The following is a 13,847-nucleotide window of genomic DNA, read 5'->3' as shown; positions in this document are numbered from 1 at the left end:
TCTGGCTTCGTGAAATAATTATATAGGTGTATGTGTCATTGGGAAAGGACAGTGTGTATACCCAGGCAAGAGCGCACAAAGTCAGGGCCATTTTCCCATCTCTAGCGTTCAGGAGGGGTTTTGTTGTCACAGGTACTGAGGGCAGGCTAAACTACCTTACCTAAAGCTACTTAAGGGACATCACCCAAAAGTCCTTGAACACATTATTAGAATTTGTGGTGGCAGCTAAACACATTGTGTGGTGACCAGTCTCCTTCGAGCAGAATAACATCATGCTTAAGATTTCTAGTGAAAACAATTGCATGTGTAGGAGTGAGCGGCTGCTTTCCCTTTGTCTACATCCTGCCCTCAACAAGGGTGGAATTCAAGCCAGGTGAGCCAAATGCAGGAAAGTTACTCAAGACCTTCCTAGTTTTGACATTAATTAGTTGGTAGGTGCGACGACTCCTGCTCCTCTTAAGAGCATACTATCTGGGTTATGTAGTGATAATATGGTACCTGTGATGGGCCCCCTGTTTCAGGACCTGGATCTCCTGCTGTTATTTTAAGAGGTTCTGGTCACCCTCCAGCATTGGGGCCCTTGCTCAACCATTACTTTTCTTGGAATAGATGGGAGGGTATGAGAGCCAGCTTTCCCGGCTCACCTGTTTAACTGGGAAGTTTACCATTAAGGTGGCTCACAAACAGTCATGATTTCAAGAGGATTCATGCCCCCTTAAGACAAGGGTTTGAATCCTCACAGAACAATGGCAAATTTCAACGTCCATTTTCCTACATACAGAGAATAATCCCACCTTTACCACCCCACACTTGCCCTACTATTTGAGAGATACTGATGCTTCATACTGTTTGTGCAGGCAGTTAGTTAACCATAATCCTGCAAAAGGGAGACCACCAGTTTTGAATTTTTTTTTCCAAGTTTCAAATAGTCATAGCTGTGACAGGAAGAGTATCCCACACTAAGACGCAGGTTTGTTTACCTTGGAAAAATGCTATTTCCCATTATCTGTCATCTTCAGTTAATATTGTCAGGAACTTTGTTGTGTATAAGCATTTGGAAATCATAAAATATTTATATTTCTTAAATAAAACCAACTGCTATAGAAGTACTTCTTTTATTCATTTTATAACCATATAACCTTTCAAGTCAAAGGTTTACACAAACGTTATATAACACACACACATCACATTCAACCTTGTGTCAACTATTAAATCTGTCATGTACAGTTTATAAGTTTTTTATCTCTAGGATTGCTGTGATCACTCAAAAACTACCACATGTTTGAAGTACAGGATTTCACTTAAGGCAAAATCCTTTCAGACATAAAACAAAATGGATGGAAAAACCCCTTCAGACTAAATGAAACAGGTGTTAAGTAGTCCCCATGATAACGAAACTGCTTGATATCATACAAGTGAACTGAAAAACAACAGCTGCTGCAGTGAGAAGAAATAGCCAATTGTGAACTGCACGAGTTGATAGTAGATGCTCCTGCAATATGCCTTGCTGCTCTGGTGATACACACACTGGTAACTAGCTTACTCTGTCCTGTACAAATGAATAGACTATTAGTTTGAGAAAAAAGCATAATATTTATATAATATAATGTAAGGTTTTTTATTGAATATCTGATATGTGCTTTATTCTACAGGAAGGTGAGACAGTGAACTTCCAATACTGGTGTAAATGAGAAGTTACCCAGAAAAATAACTGGAAAGAGGACAAGTTAATACTAGATAAAGGAAGTTGCTGACTAGCTATAAAAGCTTGCTAGTCACACAGGTTGTGAGAAAACAGACAAGTCACACAGGTTGTGAGAAAACAGACAAGAACTGCACCAGTATCTAAATTACGACTGGTTGCGATAACCATTTTCTTCTGTGAACATTGGTCATATAATATATAAAGGTGTACTTTTATTATTATTGGGGGACACGCCTTGAGCAGAGCTAGAAGAACTTATAAACACAGAGCCTCATACATTTGTGTGTTGCTGAATGTGTTGTATTCAACCCCAAAGAGCGTAAGTCTTGGAAAGCAAGATGATCTCATACATACATATTATACAGTACTGAAAAAGCATGTTATAACATGCACTTTACTTACACTTCACTTTTACTAAATGACTGGCAAATATACCTCCCTTCCATTATATAAATAGCAGTGTCTCATGTAACCTTGCAAAATGTGCATTTTTTGGTTCAATTTATCCTAATATTTAAATACAGTAACGTGCGTCCTGACTAGCTAGCCTGTGTGTAGTCTGGACCTGCTTGCTTAACATCTGCTAATCATTCTGCATCCAAAGACTTGGCACTAGAACCATTTGGTTATTCAGTGCAAGGTACCAACCACTACAACCTATTGTACTGCAGTGCACTACAGTACTGATAGACAAGGATAAGTTGCTCAGACAACACTGCAATCTTTGTTTACATTCAAAAGCAGTTATATCAATATAATCTTTGTGAATCTTGCAGAATTACCTTGTCTTGTGTAAGTCTGCTGCAAAAACATTATAACACTAAAATCTTGATAAATCTCTTACGGTGGAAGTAATTACATTCCACCGTAAATAACATACCTGAATATAATTATATTTATAAAACAAAAAGTACTGAAAAATCAAAACTGGTAGAGAATAAGCCTAAGCCACATATAAATCTGATGTAATTCTTGCCAATTCCAGTTGTATAACAAATGTTTAGTTATACAATTTAACACCTTAAACTACAGTGTAAGTAGAGCAATAGCAGTAAAACATACTCCCAAAGGTCGCAAGGCATATGAATGTTTAGGAATATCAACAACTGTGTTCTTGCCTAGTACAAACAAACCTACATCAGTTCAAAATAAAGTACAGTAAGTTCTTGGATTACATCATACTTGACCTATGTCATTTTGTGTTTACGTCCTCGCCATCTCCCATAAATTTATTAAAAAATCTCTCTCTCTGTATACATACCTACTTTCTTTCTCTCTCTCTGTATACATACCTACTTTCTCTTTCTCTCTCTCTGTATACATACCTACTTTCTCTCCCCCCCCTCAGTATACATACCTACCTCTCTCTCTCTCTCTCAGTATACATATCCTTAAATGAAAAAATACAGCAAAATACCAATCAAACGTTACTTCACTTACAGAATCCATTTATACTGTAATTGAATATATATCAGTCCTATTCTACTTAATGTCATTTGCAATATAACTACAGTAATTGTTTACTATCGTATGCTGGTTGAAATGGCTAAACAGGCTCTGTTCACTATTTTCACTTGATTTCATCATAATACAAGCTTTATCTTTTTCAGCTTCAAAGTATTCTTAATTAACTGGCATTCTTTTATATATATGAATTTTCATCGTTTGTTTTACTCAAAATATGACCAAAGTCAAAAAGTGACGGCAATGTTTTCCTTTGGAAATCAGGCGGATAAAGAGCCAAGTTTATTTTGCCTTATTTAACTCAATTCAGAGCAATTGTCGTTACTAGTTGCCGTAAATAAATCTAGATACAGTCAACCACCAGTATTTGCAGGGAATGCATACCACAAACAACCCCCCCCCGGCAAATAGCTAATATCCGCGAGTACTTGACGCCCCTATAAAAACGCTTATAACTGCCCATTTTGATAGTTCAAAAACCCCCTTTAAAAAAGATTATACCAGAGTATTTTAATAGTTTTATCACAAAAAGAGCTCTTAGTCATGAAAATATAAAAATACAGTACAGTAATTTGTGAACATTTCTCTATGAAAAATACTGCGAATAGGCAAATTTTCTGTGAATAATGTGTATGTATGTTCCACAGAGAAATCCGCAAATAGGCAGGGGTCCACTGTATAATGAAAAATAACCTTGTCCCATATAAAGTGTTTTAAGTCCAAATATGACTTGTCTCATTCTGAAACTAATTTTTTTTTTTTTTTTTTTCGTTACCAGGTGGCATGAGAGCTTTGTGTAAAAGACAAAACATTGTTCGCTATTTTCACTTGATTTCATCATAATACGAGCTTTCTTTATCTTTTTATCAGCATGAAAGTATTCTTTACTAACTGGTGTTCTTATATACAGTACAGTATACGTATTTTTATTTTTTATTTAAAATATGAACAAAATACATCTTGAAAAGTCACACACATAGTGAGCATCCACTATTTTATGAAAAAAGAAAACATAATAAAGAAAATGTACTGTACATCAATATCATAAGATATAACAATAAGGATGACTATTTTAAAACATCTCATGTATCTGAAGGCGTATTTTTGCCGTATTTTCCACTACAAGTTCTGGAACCTAACCTCACGACTCTTTGGGGCATTACTGTACTGTACAGTACTGTAATTTATCACAGGAGTAAATGTAAGGATAATATTTACCCTTGTGCTGCATGTATGTGCTCTGGAATTTTCCTTATTTTTACTGATTCACTTCATTATGTATGCTTAAATTTCAACTTCCATCTAAAATCGGGTTACGTCATGGGCATAAGAACAATTCTCGGATGTAACCCGAAAACCTACTGAAATAAAAAAAGTACAGCACAGTAAATAAACAAGCCAGTAGCGTATGTATTCAATATTACTTTCGAGTAAATCATAGTCCACATTTACGTACCATTTACAATCAAGCTTTTCAATTTATTACAACGTAACAGGATCTGAGGTTATGTGAAGTGATACTACAAGATTATCAGTCTTAAAAAAATCAGACTTCGCAATCCCCACCTCTACTGACTGAATAGCACTGTTGTCTCAAAGGGAGCTACTTTTTAGCATGGCAACAGCTAGTTGTATAACATGGAAGAGAACTAAAATAGCTATAGTACAATCTAAAATCTACCTCACATTAATTTCAAGTTAATCAGTGTAATTAAAATAATGCTAATCTAGAAGACTAACAGTACCCTCTAATGAAATGTGGACTAGACAGAAAAATGCAATCTTAGAAAGCCCATAGATTGAAGAACAGAAATTTTGCTCTGTCAATACCAGAATCAAGAAGGAAATTCCTACAATTTGCCTTTAGTTGAAAGACATTTTGTTCTGGCCCATGGCAAGTGCAACCCTAGTATGTATGCACCTCCTATTAACCAATACTGTAATGTAATCCACATAGTAGGAGAATGTCAACAATTCAAAATTTAATATAAATGTAAATAAATACTATACAATTTTTTGGAAATTAGCACTCGATATTACTTTTATTGCTTAAACTCTACATTCGTCTTTATATTTTTAATTACCCAAACAATAAAGCCATGTTCACTTACCTTGAGCTTTTTTAATGCTTTCCTGACAATAGTAAGCATGCAGCAAAAAACAACTAATGTAAAATTGCATTTAAAATACACAATAAATAACACATAACTGAAGTTATTCACTAAATTACAATAAGGAAACCATATTAGCTTCCCAAGTTTAATTACCTGATATTTTCTAATAGTTTTGTTATACTTTACTTTATAGGAGTCCTTTGGGATAATAATGAACAATACAAATTCCAACAATCTAATTAATAATCAGACTTTCAGATTTTTCTGATACCTTTTTGATACAACCATCTCCACTTTCATCATGGGGTGCCCAAGAGCTAAAGTCCATACCAGCCAAGACTGGCTTAATCTGATACAAACAAAATGAACTTTTAATGTAAACAGAAAAGACAATTCATATCCTTCCTGGACATATTAGGATCGTCTTTTATATTGAACTATTAAAAGAATCAGATGACGAGGCAGTTTCCTTCATTTTATGTTTCTAAGTTACTTAACTTCTGTTCTGGACTAATATATATTGAGCAAGCAGCTAAATCATAATAATACTCACTCTTCTAATCGATATTAAGAAAACATTTTGCAATAAATGTCAAAACTAAAAGCTATTAACATAAACAAGCAGAGCACTTGACTTACATATAGGAAACACTTTCATATATGCAAGGTCCTTAATTCTGGCCTAAGGTTACACTAAACATATCCCAGACACAAAATTTTCGTTGTTATTTTTCATGTACCATAATTTGTATAATAATCAAATGTTAAACGTGTCAACAAATAACCCGATTTAGTGTTTCTACAAAATTTGTCTTAACTCAAATGCACATAAAATTACGAGCAAATATAAACCATTACCAGCCACATACAAGGTAATGCTTCATCTTTTATAACCAATAACAATTCCAGCACTATCCAAATTTTAGTAACATCAGCAGTAAAAATCTGGCAAGTTCTGAGAAAACCAGAGAATAAACTGTATGCAGTAATGAGAGGGAAGGATGAAATGATGTTATCCAAGAATATTATGGTGTATATGAAGCAAGAGAATTGGATGATTTCTGGGAGATAACATGGCAACACCCATTAAGTCAAATTCCAAAATAAAATTCTTTCCTATTCTTTTATCAACCACTGACAAAGCTAAATAAAAATTAAACTTTTCAACTTTTTCTATGATACAAAAAAAGAATGCAACCAAATTTAATGGTATATGTAAATAATAAAAAACACTACCAAATTAAATGAATGAATTGTGTATATTTTGGCTAATAATCACACAAAAATCAATCACTCCCTAATATAAACTAAATACATACACCACCCACTTCAAACTAACAACTAGCCTACTCTACCTTGTTTCTTCTTTTACTAAATTCTTTGTCCTGTGGAACAAATTTTCTCTCGGACAGCCACTGAAACTTTACTAAATCAAATTTAATTTCCTGCAGAACTATTTTTTCATTTAACATATAACTTATTTTATCATGTTTTTTTCAATAAAAAACCACAGTAAAATATTTCCTTTGAGAGTGAGTCACCCAAGCACATGTACAAAACAATACTGCAACCCATGTCAATAAAAAAAAAATTTATGTATCTTCCTTAAGATATATCTCACTGCAAGTCATAAGACAGTGGAAAGTAAAGTAGAAAGTATATTTCAGTCCAAATTAAGGAGAATATACAGTTCTATAAGAGTTAGGATTGTTAACTTAGTGGTCTGGTTATACTATTTATCATCATTATTAATAATAAAGAATTAAGGAAGAAAAGGCACGCCAAGTATATGAATCCATCATTCAATTAACATGCTTTAAGTATATTAGCATATAAAAAGCAAAATGTCAGAGAGCTTAATTGACATGAATTAGTGAGAAATATAACTTCAAGCTTAGCACACTACTGTATTAGTACGGCAATTAAGGCTCGTTTCTCAGCATACATCTTGGCACACAAATGCCAAGTGAAATTTCCTTGAGTCTTAGATTAATACACTACTTTCAATTTCAGTCAAAAGACAATATTCTGTGAATATTAGCATGCCAAGATCTCCTCCACCTAATTCTACAAGTCTGGTTGGTTTTGCATTCTACAGAAGAAAATTTTTTTTTTCCTTTGCAAAGCAGCTAAAAGTACCTTACACCAGAGGTTATGGTCGAAATTAGTTCTGCTGTTGAGAAAATCTGTAACTTTTGTTGTAATAGGGCCCATACACCATCTTCACCTCTTGCCTGCAAGCCACCCAAAGATGCCATAGCCATTATTTGCATTCACTAGGTAAAGAATAAGTCATTGTAACAAAATTAGCCCTGAACTTTCTTGTTCACTAAGTACAATGTTTTTATAATACACAATTTTATGCAAGCACAGTAACTATAAATAACCTTAAATTTGTGGAATGCATCCAGACACAAATTTGAAAACCTGCAAAGAAATATTCCATTAGACATGCCCTGTCAAGTCCATCGGATCCATGATGCCATTACTATTAATTTTTTGTGCTATCCTCCATACAGAGAGAGGGGAAAGGATGAGGGCACTGAAAGTTGTAAGTTATAAAGAAATTTCTTTTTACAAACTCATTAAACATAAATCACCTGAACTGCAATTTCTGAAGTGGACTGAAGCAGACGGTTTCCAAGAGATGACAAAATTAGATGCACAGGTGCAAGAAGTACTATTTCTAAAGTAAGGCTATAAAAATTGGCAACATTCCTTTTAATAATTGATACTTTATTTCATAAAGCAGAGTAACCCTTCATTTAACCACATTAATATGTTTAAATGGGGTGTGCAGGTACATTACACCCCAAAACCCTACTCATACACTGAATAATAAAAAGCTTCTGGACCTTAAAGACATAAGAAGTATACATTACTCTTGTATAAAGTGTGCATTAAAACACACAACACCCAAAACACAAAATAGTAAGCAAATGTCTCTCACAAAGGTTTCTCAAAAGTAGGCTAGCTTACCTAAACAATTCTCAAAACAGAGTGACTATCATCACACAAGCAAGCAATCCATACTTCATGCATGCAATTTGTGTTGTATGTACTTGTATGCATAATAAATGTTGTGTACAAGTAACAATAAAAAACACAAATGACCAACTAACCACAAAACCTGAACTGCAGTGCATGATTTAAGAACTACATGCACTAGATTGCAGTGTTATATACGTTACGTGGTGCTCACTGTCCATGTACTGTATGCACAAAAGTCTAAACAATTGGCTATTGAGTGAACAGTGTCAATGCTACATAGCAGTCAGTATATAACTTGCTTGATAATGCCTCAGAGTAAAGGTGAAAGATCTTGCTCTCCATTGTTTCAATTTCCTTGTGGCCATAAACTGATTATAGTGCACAGAAAATAATGACCATGAATCAAGACAAACTTGAATGACTGTGCAAAAATAATTCATACCTTTTCTATCTCTCTTTGGGGGGACTTTTAAAAATATGAGAAACAAATATACATAAACTTAACATGAGTAAAATAATAATGATCATAGTACTAAAAAGACTAAAGAAATACCACAGGGGACCTTATAGGAACCAAAGGAGGGTCCCATCTTGCACCAGAATCCATTGCAGATTTGGGGATTCAGATTAGGCAGGGCCTGCAAGGATGAAGCTCCAGAACTGCTGGTCTTCGACACAAGAGGAAGACCTGGAAATTAACAAAACTCCTGAAATCATGGCAAGACCTGTACCAGCTAGATACACAGGAAAAGACAAACAGGAGCTGAAGAGTAATTTGAGACAACACACTGCAGCAGTAGTGGGGACAGAATCAAGACATGCAGGTTAGTACAGCCAAATGCAGAAGCATGTTATGAGTGCACTGGAGCTGACATAAAAGTCGGGTACCTGGTATCATGGAAGTGTCCAAAACCAGTAGGATACAAGAGAGATTCTACTAGCTAGACGTTGAAACAGAAGTTGCAACTTCAGGAAGGACCTAAGCAACAGGAGCTGGTACTGACTCTTCAGGTGACACAGGAGGGTGGCAGCACAGATGGCTGCGACAACTCCTGCACAAATGAGTCACCAGCAATGAGGAACTGACCTTGTAGCATACTTTAAGCCTCACAAAGAAATTATCATCACTGAGATGGAGGTCCAGTCTGGGCAAAAGACAGGGGAAAAAGTTGAATGCAAGTTACATAGGCATAAGCAGCAGGTGCAGCAGACTGCACACATGACTGGTAAAACCTCTACCAGGGGTAGTCAAAAGGCCTTTGGGTAGGGGAAACATCCACAAGGTGAAAACTCCCAGGTGAGAAATCAGTAGGTGCTGAGACTGGAGAAGGTAAGCTATGTGAACACTTAGCCTTCATAGAACCATGAAGAGGCTTGGAGGAAGTGGAAACTTCATCAGAGGAAACTGAGAGCTGCAGTCACAGAACAACTAGAAGAATCTGACAACTTACAAACATAAGCAGCTGAACATCACTTGTAAGCCGCTGCTGCACAAACCTATATCACAAACTCAAGATGCCAATTCTTATACAATACAAGTTGGGTCAGGAGAGTATTGCTGGTCTCAAGGCAAAATGACAAATTTTTAATTCATTTGTATTTTTCATACCTAACAAACCTACGGTCTAAACGTAAGGATAAACCTGCTAGCACCTGCTGGAAACTGGTAAAAACACATAAAATTGTAGAAGGTATTGGTGTCAATGGGTTTGGCCAATTAGATGCGAGAGGAGGCTTCAGCCAACGGCCCCTTAACCCGAGAGCACTGTGATGCATCTAGTTTCTCCCAGCCCAGGGAATCAACCTGAGGGGTGGCAACAGGTGGGCAATACACATTAAGACTATAGGTTTGTTAGCTATGAAAAATACACATTAATTAAAATTTTGTCATTTGTTCATACGTGTAACAAACCTAGGTCTTAATGTAAGGATAGATTCACTTTTGGTGGGAGGAAAGGAAAGTCTCATTTCCTGGTAGGCCTAAGCAGAGGAAGGAGATGTATGCCTCTGACTTGTCAGATACATAGTTTATCAAACAGTCTGACTACTGGGCTAATATTGTATAATTGGAAGTTAAAAAGCTATATCAGGTATGACAACAAATCTACATTAGCCACCAATTTGTCTGTCATCATTCCTCTCTCCCCTTGTTAAGAGAGGAAGGACTAGCTTCTGCCCTTATCTCAGGACAGCATGAACATACAAGACTTGAAGCCCTTACTCACACAATGAACACAATAATAATACATACAACCAGAAATTAATTTACTTAGTAACTTACCTCTAAATTAGCCAAGAAAGAATGGAAAGAACCAAAGGTAACTGTTACCAAGGCAGAAGCAAATGGGAATCATGCATTACTGATCAAACAAAACATGGTAAGAGCAAGGCAAGTGATAACAGTTGTTTAACAGCCCATTACACTCAGTAAGAAAAAGCAAACTAAATTTATGTGGATATGGAAATGACAAAACTCTCCTGAATCAAATCATCTTACTGATCACTGAACTTAATGAAAATCATATTACAGTAAAAGTACATGAAATGAAGGTGGCACTAAATTGTGCACTGGAATGACCAGACAACCTCTAATTACCAGCCATAAGGTAAACCGAAAAAAAAAAAAAAAAAAACAACTAAGTGCACACGATAAATGGTAATCCTTGAATAACAGCAAAAACAAAACCATGGGAAAATGGTGGTCCTGAGAAGAACAGCAGAATATCCTACAAACAAGGTGCGCAGAAGAACAAAGTCATGGCATCATGGACCTGATGGAGTTGACTGAACATACAGTAAGATCTTTCTTTGCAACTTTTCAAATTGTGTGCCAAGGGCATTCCAGCTAGCTTAAGGCTATTTATATTAATGGGTCTGTAATAACAAACCAAACTTAAAGTAAATAAAACAGGGACCATCCTGAAGATCTAATAGGCAACATCATGAACTCAAAATTACCCAGCTGAGACTATGCCCAACTTCAACACAGTCACTCCATTTGTCTTTCTTAGTACTGATAAACTGCTCTTCCATTTTGTTGCTGCAGTATTTCTGCCTTAACGTATCACTTCGTTCTGCTGAAACTTATATAGACTAACCTGACACTAAATGAATATTGGTAAAACTCTGAGTGCTAATATTAATAATAGAGAAATTTAAGAAATTAAAAAAAAAATTTCTTCATTCTAACCCAGTGGGTCAAGACTGAGTTAACACTTTATACTGCATATTGACAATTCCAACACAAAACTGTAAAGTTGGTCTAATATATATTTCAAACTGTTTGAAATACTAAGAAAAACATTATATACTTGCAAAAACTTAACATTTAAAAACACTGGCTATGTACTATTTTACAATAATACAAAATTCTGGTGAGGTCAGTGGAAGCATAACACAAGCAAGCTTAACAATTAGGATACTTACTGCTTGCTGCTGAACTTAAAACATTATACACAAGTAACAAAAATACAATGACTACTCTAAATTAATTTTTTTTACAGATAGCTCTCATTAATAACCAAAGGAAAACTGAAAGGGTGAACACTTACTCTTTCCTTTTCGTCGCAATGGATGAGAGCATTGAATTTCCACAGAAGAAAGTAACTATACCAATCATGAATAAATACCGAAGAGTTGTGAACATGTCCATCTGAAGCCAGAAGAGGCAGAATAATCCCATAATTGCTGTAAAGAACAAATAGAGATTACAGTTACTGGCTACATCCAAAAAGACATATCAAATCACCAAACTACAATCCCAATACAGCATTCCCATTTGATATTTTTCAAGGGCTTGCTAAAAGGAGTGGATAGTCACGAAATCATTTCCATACCCATTTGAATGATAGGGCCACAAACTACTGGCTGTTTCAAATGGTTTTCATTTTAAGTCAACATTTCACTCAGGCAACTGCTGACTATTATACCTGTGCCAATTATCATTATTACTGTGAGGTATTCAAACCAGACCATCCATGAAAATTATCAGTTCCACAGAGAAAAAACATATTTCTCAAAAATGGGAACCAAGTTTACTTCGGCCAATTACTTTTTACTCATTCCCTGCGATTTCTGTCCCCGTTAGTCCAACATCTTCAACTTTCCTTTGTTCCACTTTTCAGTTCTAATTTAGGATCAAATAATTTTGGTGACTCTTGAGTCTTATAATGTGCCTCTGTTATCTAAGTTAATTTATAAATACTGTCTATATAAATGAAATACAGATAAATTCGATAATGTTCCACATGCACTTGACTTCCAGCTAATTGAAAACAGCTAATAAGAAATTTTCAAAATTTATCTAATGAAACTGAAAGCTTCTTGAAGGAACATGTAACACTGCTACAACAAAAGGAGGTATGAAAAGCCACTTTCAGTGTTTACAATACAGCTGGTTGGGAAAATATGTTCTTTCAGTAACAAAAAAAAAAAAAAAATATTTACAGGAAGCATCACTGCTCTGAAACTGCAACACTGTATCAGCTTTAAAACCGAATTTTTTCATAGTCAGTAGCTTTGACATTGACAGGTTGGCAAAAAGGGAAAATGGGTGGCACACCATAGTCAGAAACCATATATATACAGAATTTGCAGGACACAGACCAGTTGAATGACTGAAAGAATGAACCAGGAAAATTAATTTTAAATGAATTTCAGCACTAAATTGTGAAAAGAGGGAGCTGGAGTGGCTCAACAGCAAGGTAAGAGATCTAGACAATAAATGAGATGTATTTCAAGGATTGAAGAAGAAACTGGGAGAAAATCTCACAGCTGAACTACTTAGTAAAAGTTTGAGATTGCACAGCAAAACAAAAGAATGGAATGGGATATGCAAGTAAAGCCAAAGGCTAAAAACACATGCAGGTAAGGACCAAAAAAGCTACAAAAACACTTAAACTCAATGCATGCAGTAACTGATGGCACTAAACCCCCTATTGGGGGTAGACCAGTTTAAAGCCACAAAATTTCAAAAAGGGAAAGATTAGGACCTAAACCAGATGGGAATTCAGGCAGAAAAAAGACAGCAGAGAGAAATAATTTCATGTTTAACCCCTGTAAAGGGTAAATCTCATGTAAAAATACATGAAGAGTCAAAGCCTACTGATTCTCTATATCACTCAAATACAAGTTCACAATCAAAACATATACTGTTCATGGATATAACTAGTTGTAACAAGATATATATACATGGCTTTCATCTCCATAACCAACAAGGAGGTTAGAGAGCAGTCTGGTTATGAAAATCTGTAATTAATGAAGCAAAACTGACTCTGCCTGCTCTACCTTCAAGGATATTTTTTTTGTGCTGCCTATATTCAGCACCTCTCTGATATATATTTCTTAGTCTCTGTTAATGTTATTCTAAAGCCAAGCCATTAAGTCATTTTTAGGCTCTCAGATGATGGCTTGAGGGTTTGTTTTTCAGTAAGAGAAAATTAGAACACAGACAAATTTCTCAGTCTAGCTATAGAAATTCTTTTAGATTTTTCTGCGATTTTCTTAAAAATCCCTAGCTTCAAACAACCCATTGTTCTATGCTTAGTATCAACAGAGCTTCTTGACTATTTATA

At 35.3% G+C, this 13,847-nt stretch overlaps 1 protein-coding gene across 8 annotated transcripts in view; it reads right to left on the bottom strand.

Moving 5' to 3' along the window:
* Window positions 1–1,099: 1,099 nt before the first annotated feature.
* Window positions 1,100–13,847, bottom strand: part of OstDelta (oligosaccharide transferase delta subunit) — a 41,391-nt gene continuing 28,643 nt past the window's right edge. Inside the window, exons 14-17 of one of the 8 annotated variants that reach the window (XR_010851950.1) lie at window positions 11,826–11,961; window positions 7,423–7,559; window positions 5,281–5,302; window positions 1,100–1,549 (exon numbers count right to left, since the gene is read on the bottom strand). Coding sequence is in view for 4 of the 8 variants with exons in the window: in XM_067097992.1 (XP_066954093.1) it covers window positions 7,448–7,517; window positions 11,826–11,961 (206 nt within the window). In the remaining 4 variants the exon portion in view is untranslated. Of the gene's footprint in view, window positions 1,550–4,387; window positions 4,531–5,280; window positions 5,303–7,422; window positions 7,560–11,825; window positions 11,962–13,847 lie in introns of all 8 variants that reach the window. The other 7 variants (XR_010851947.1, XR_010851949.1, XR_010851948.1 and 4 more) reach the window with 7 other exon arrangements.

The sequence above is a fragment of the Macrobrachium rosenbergii genome, chromosome 54, assembly GCF_040412425.1.
Source record: "Macrobrachium rosenbergii isolate ZJJX-2024 chromosome 54, ASM4041242v1, whole genome shotgun sequence".
NCBI classification, from domain to species: Eukaryota; Metazoa; Arthropoda; class Malacostraca; order Decapoda; family Palaemonidae; genus Macrobrachium; species Macrobrachium rosenbergii.
This window is presented reverse-complemented; position numbering and strand designations above follow the sequence as displayed.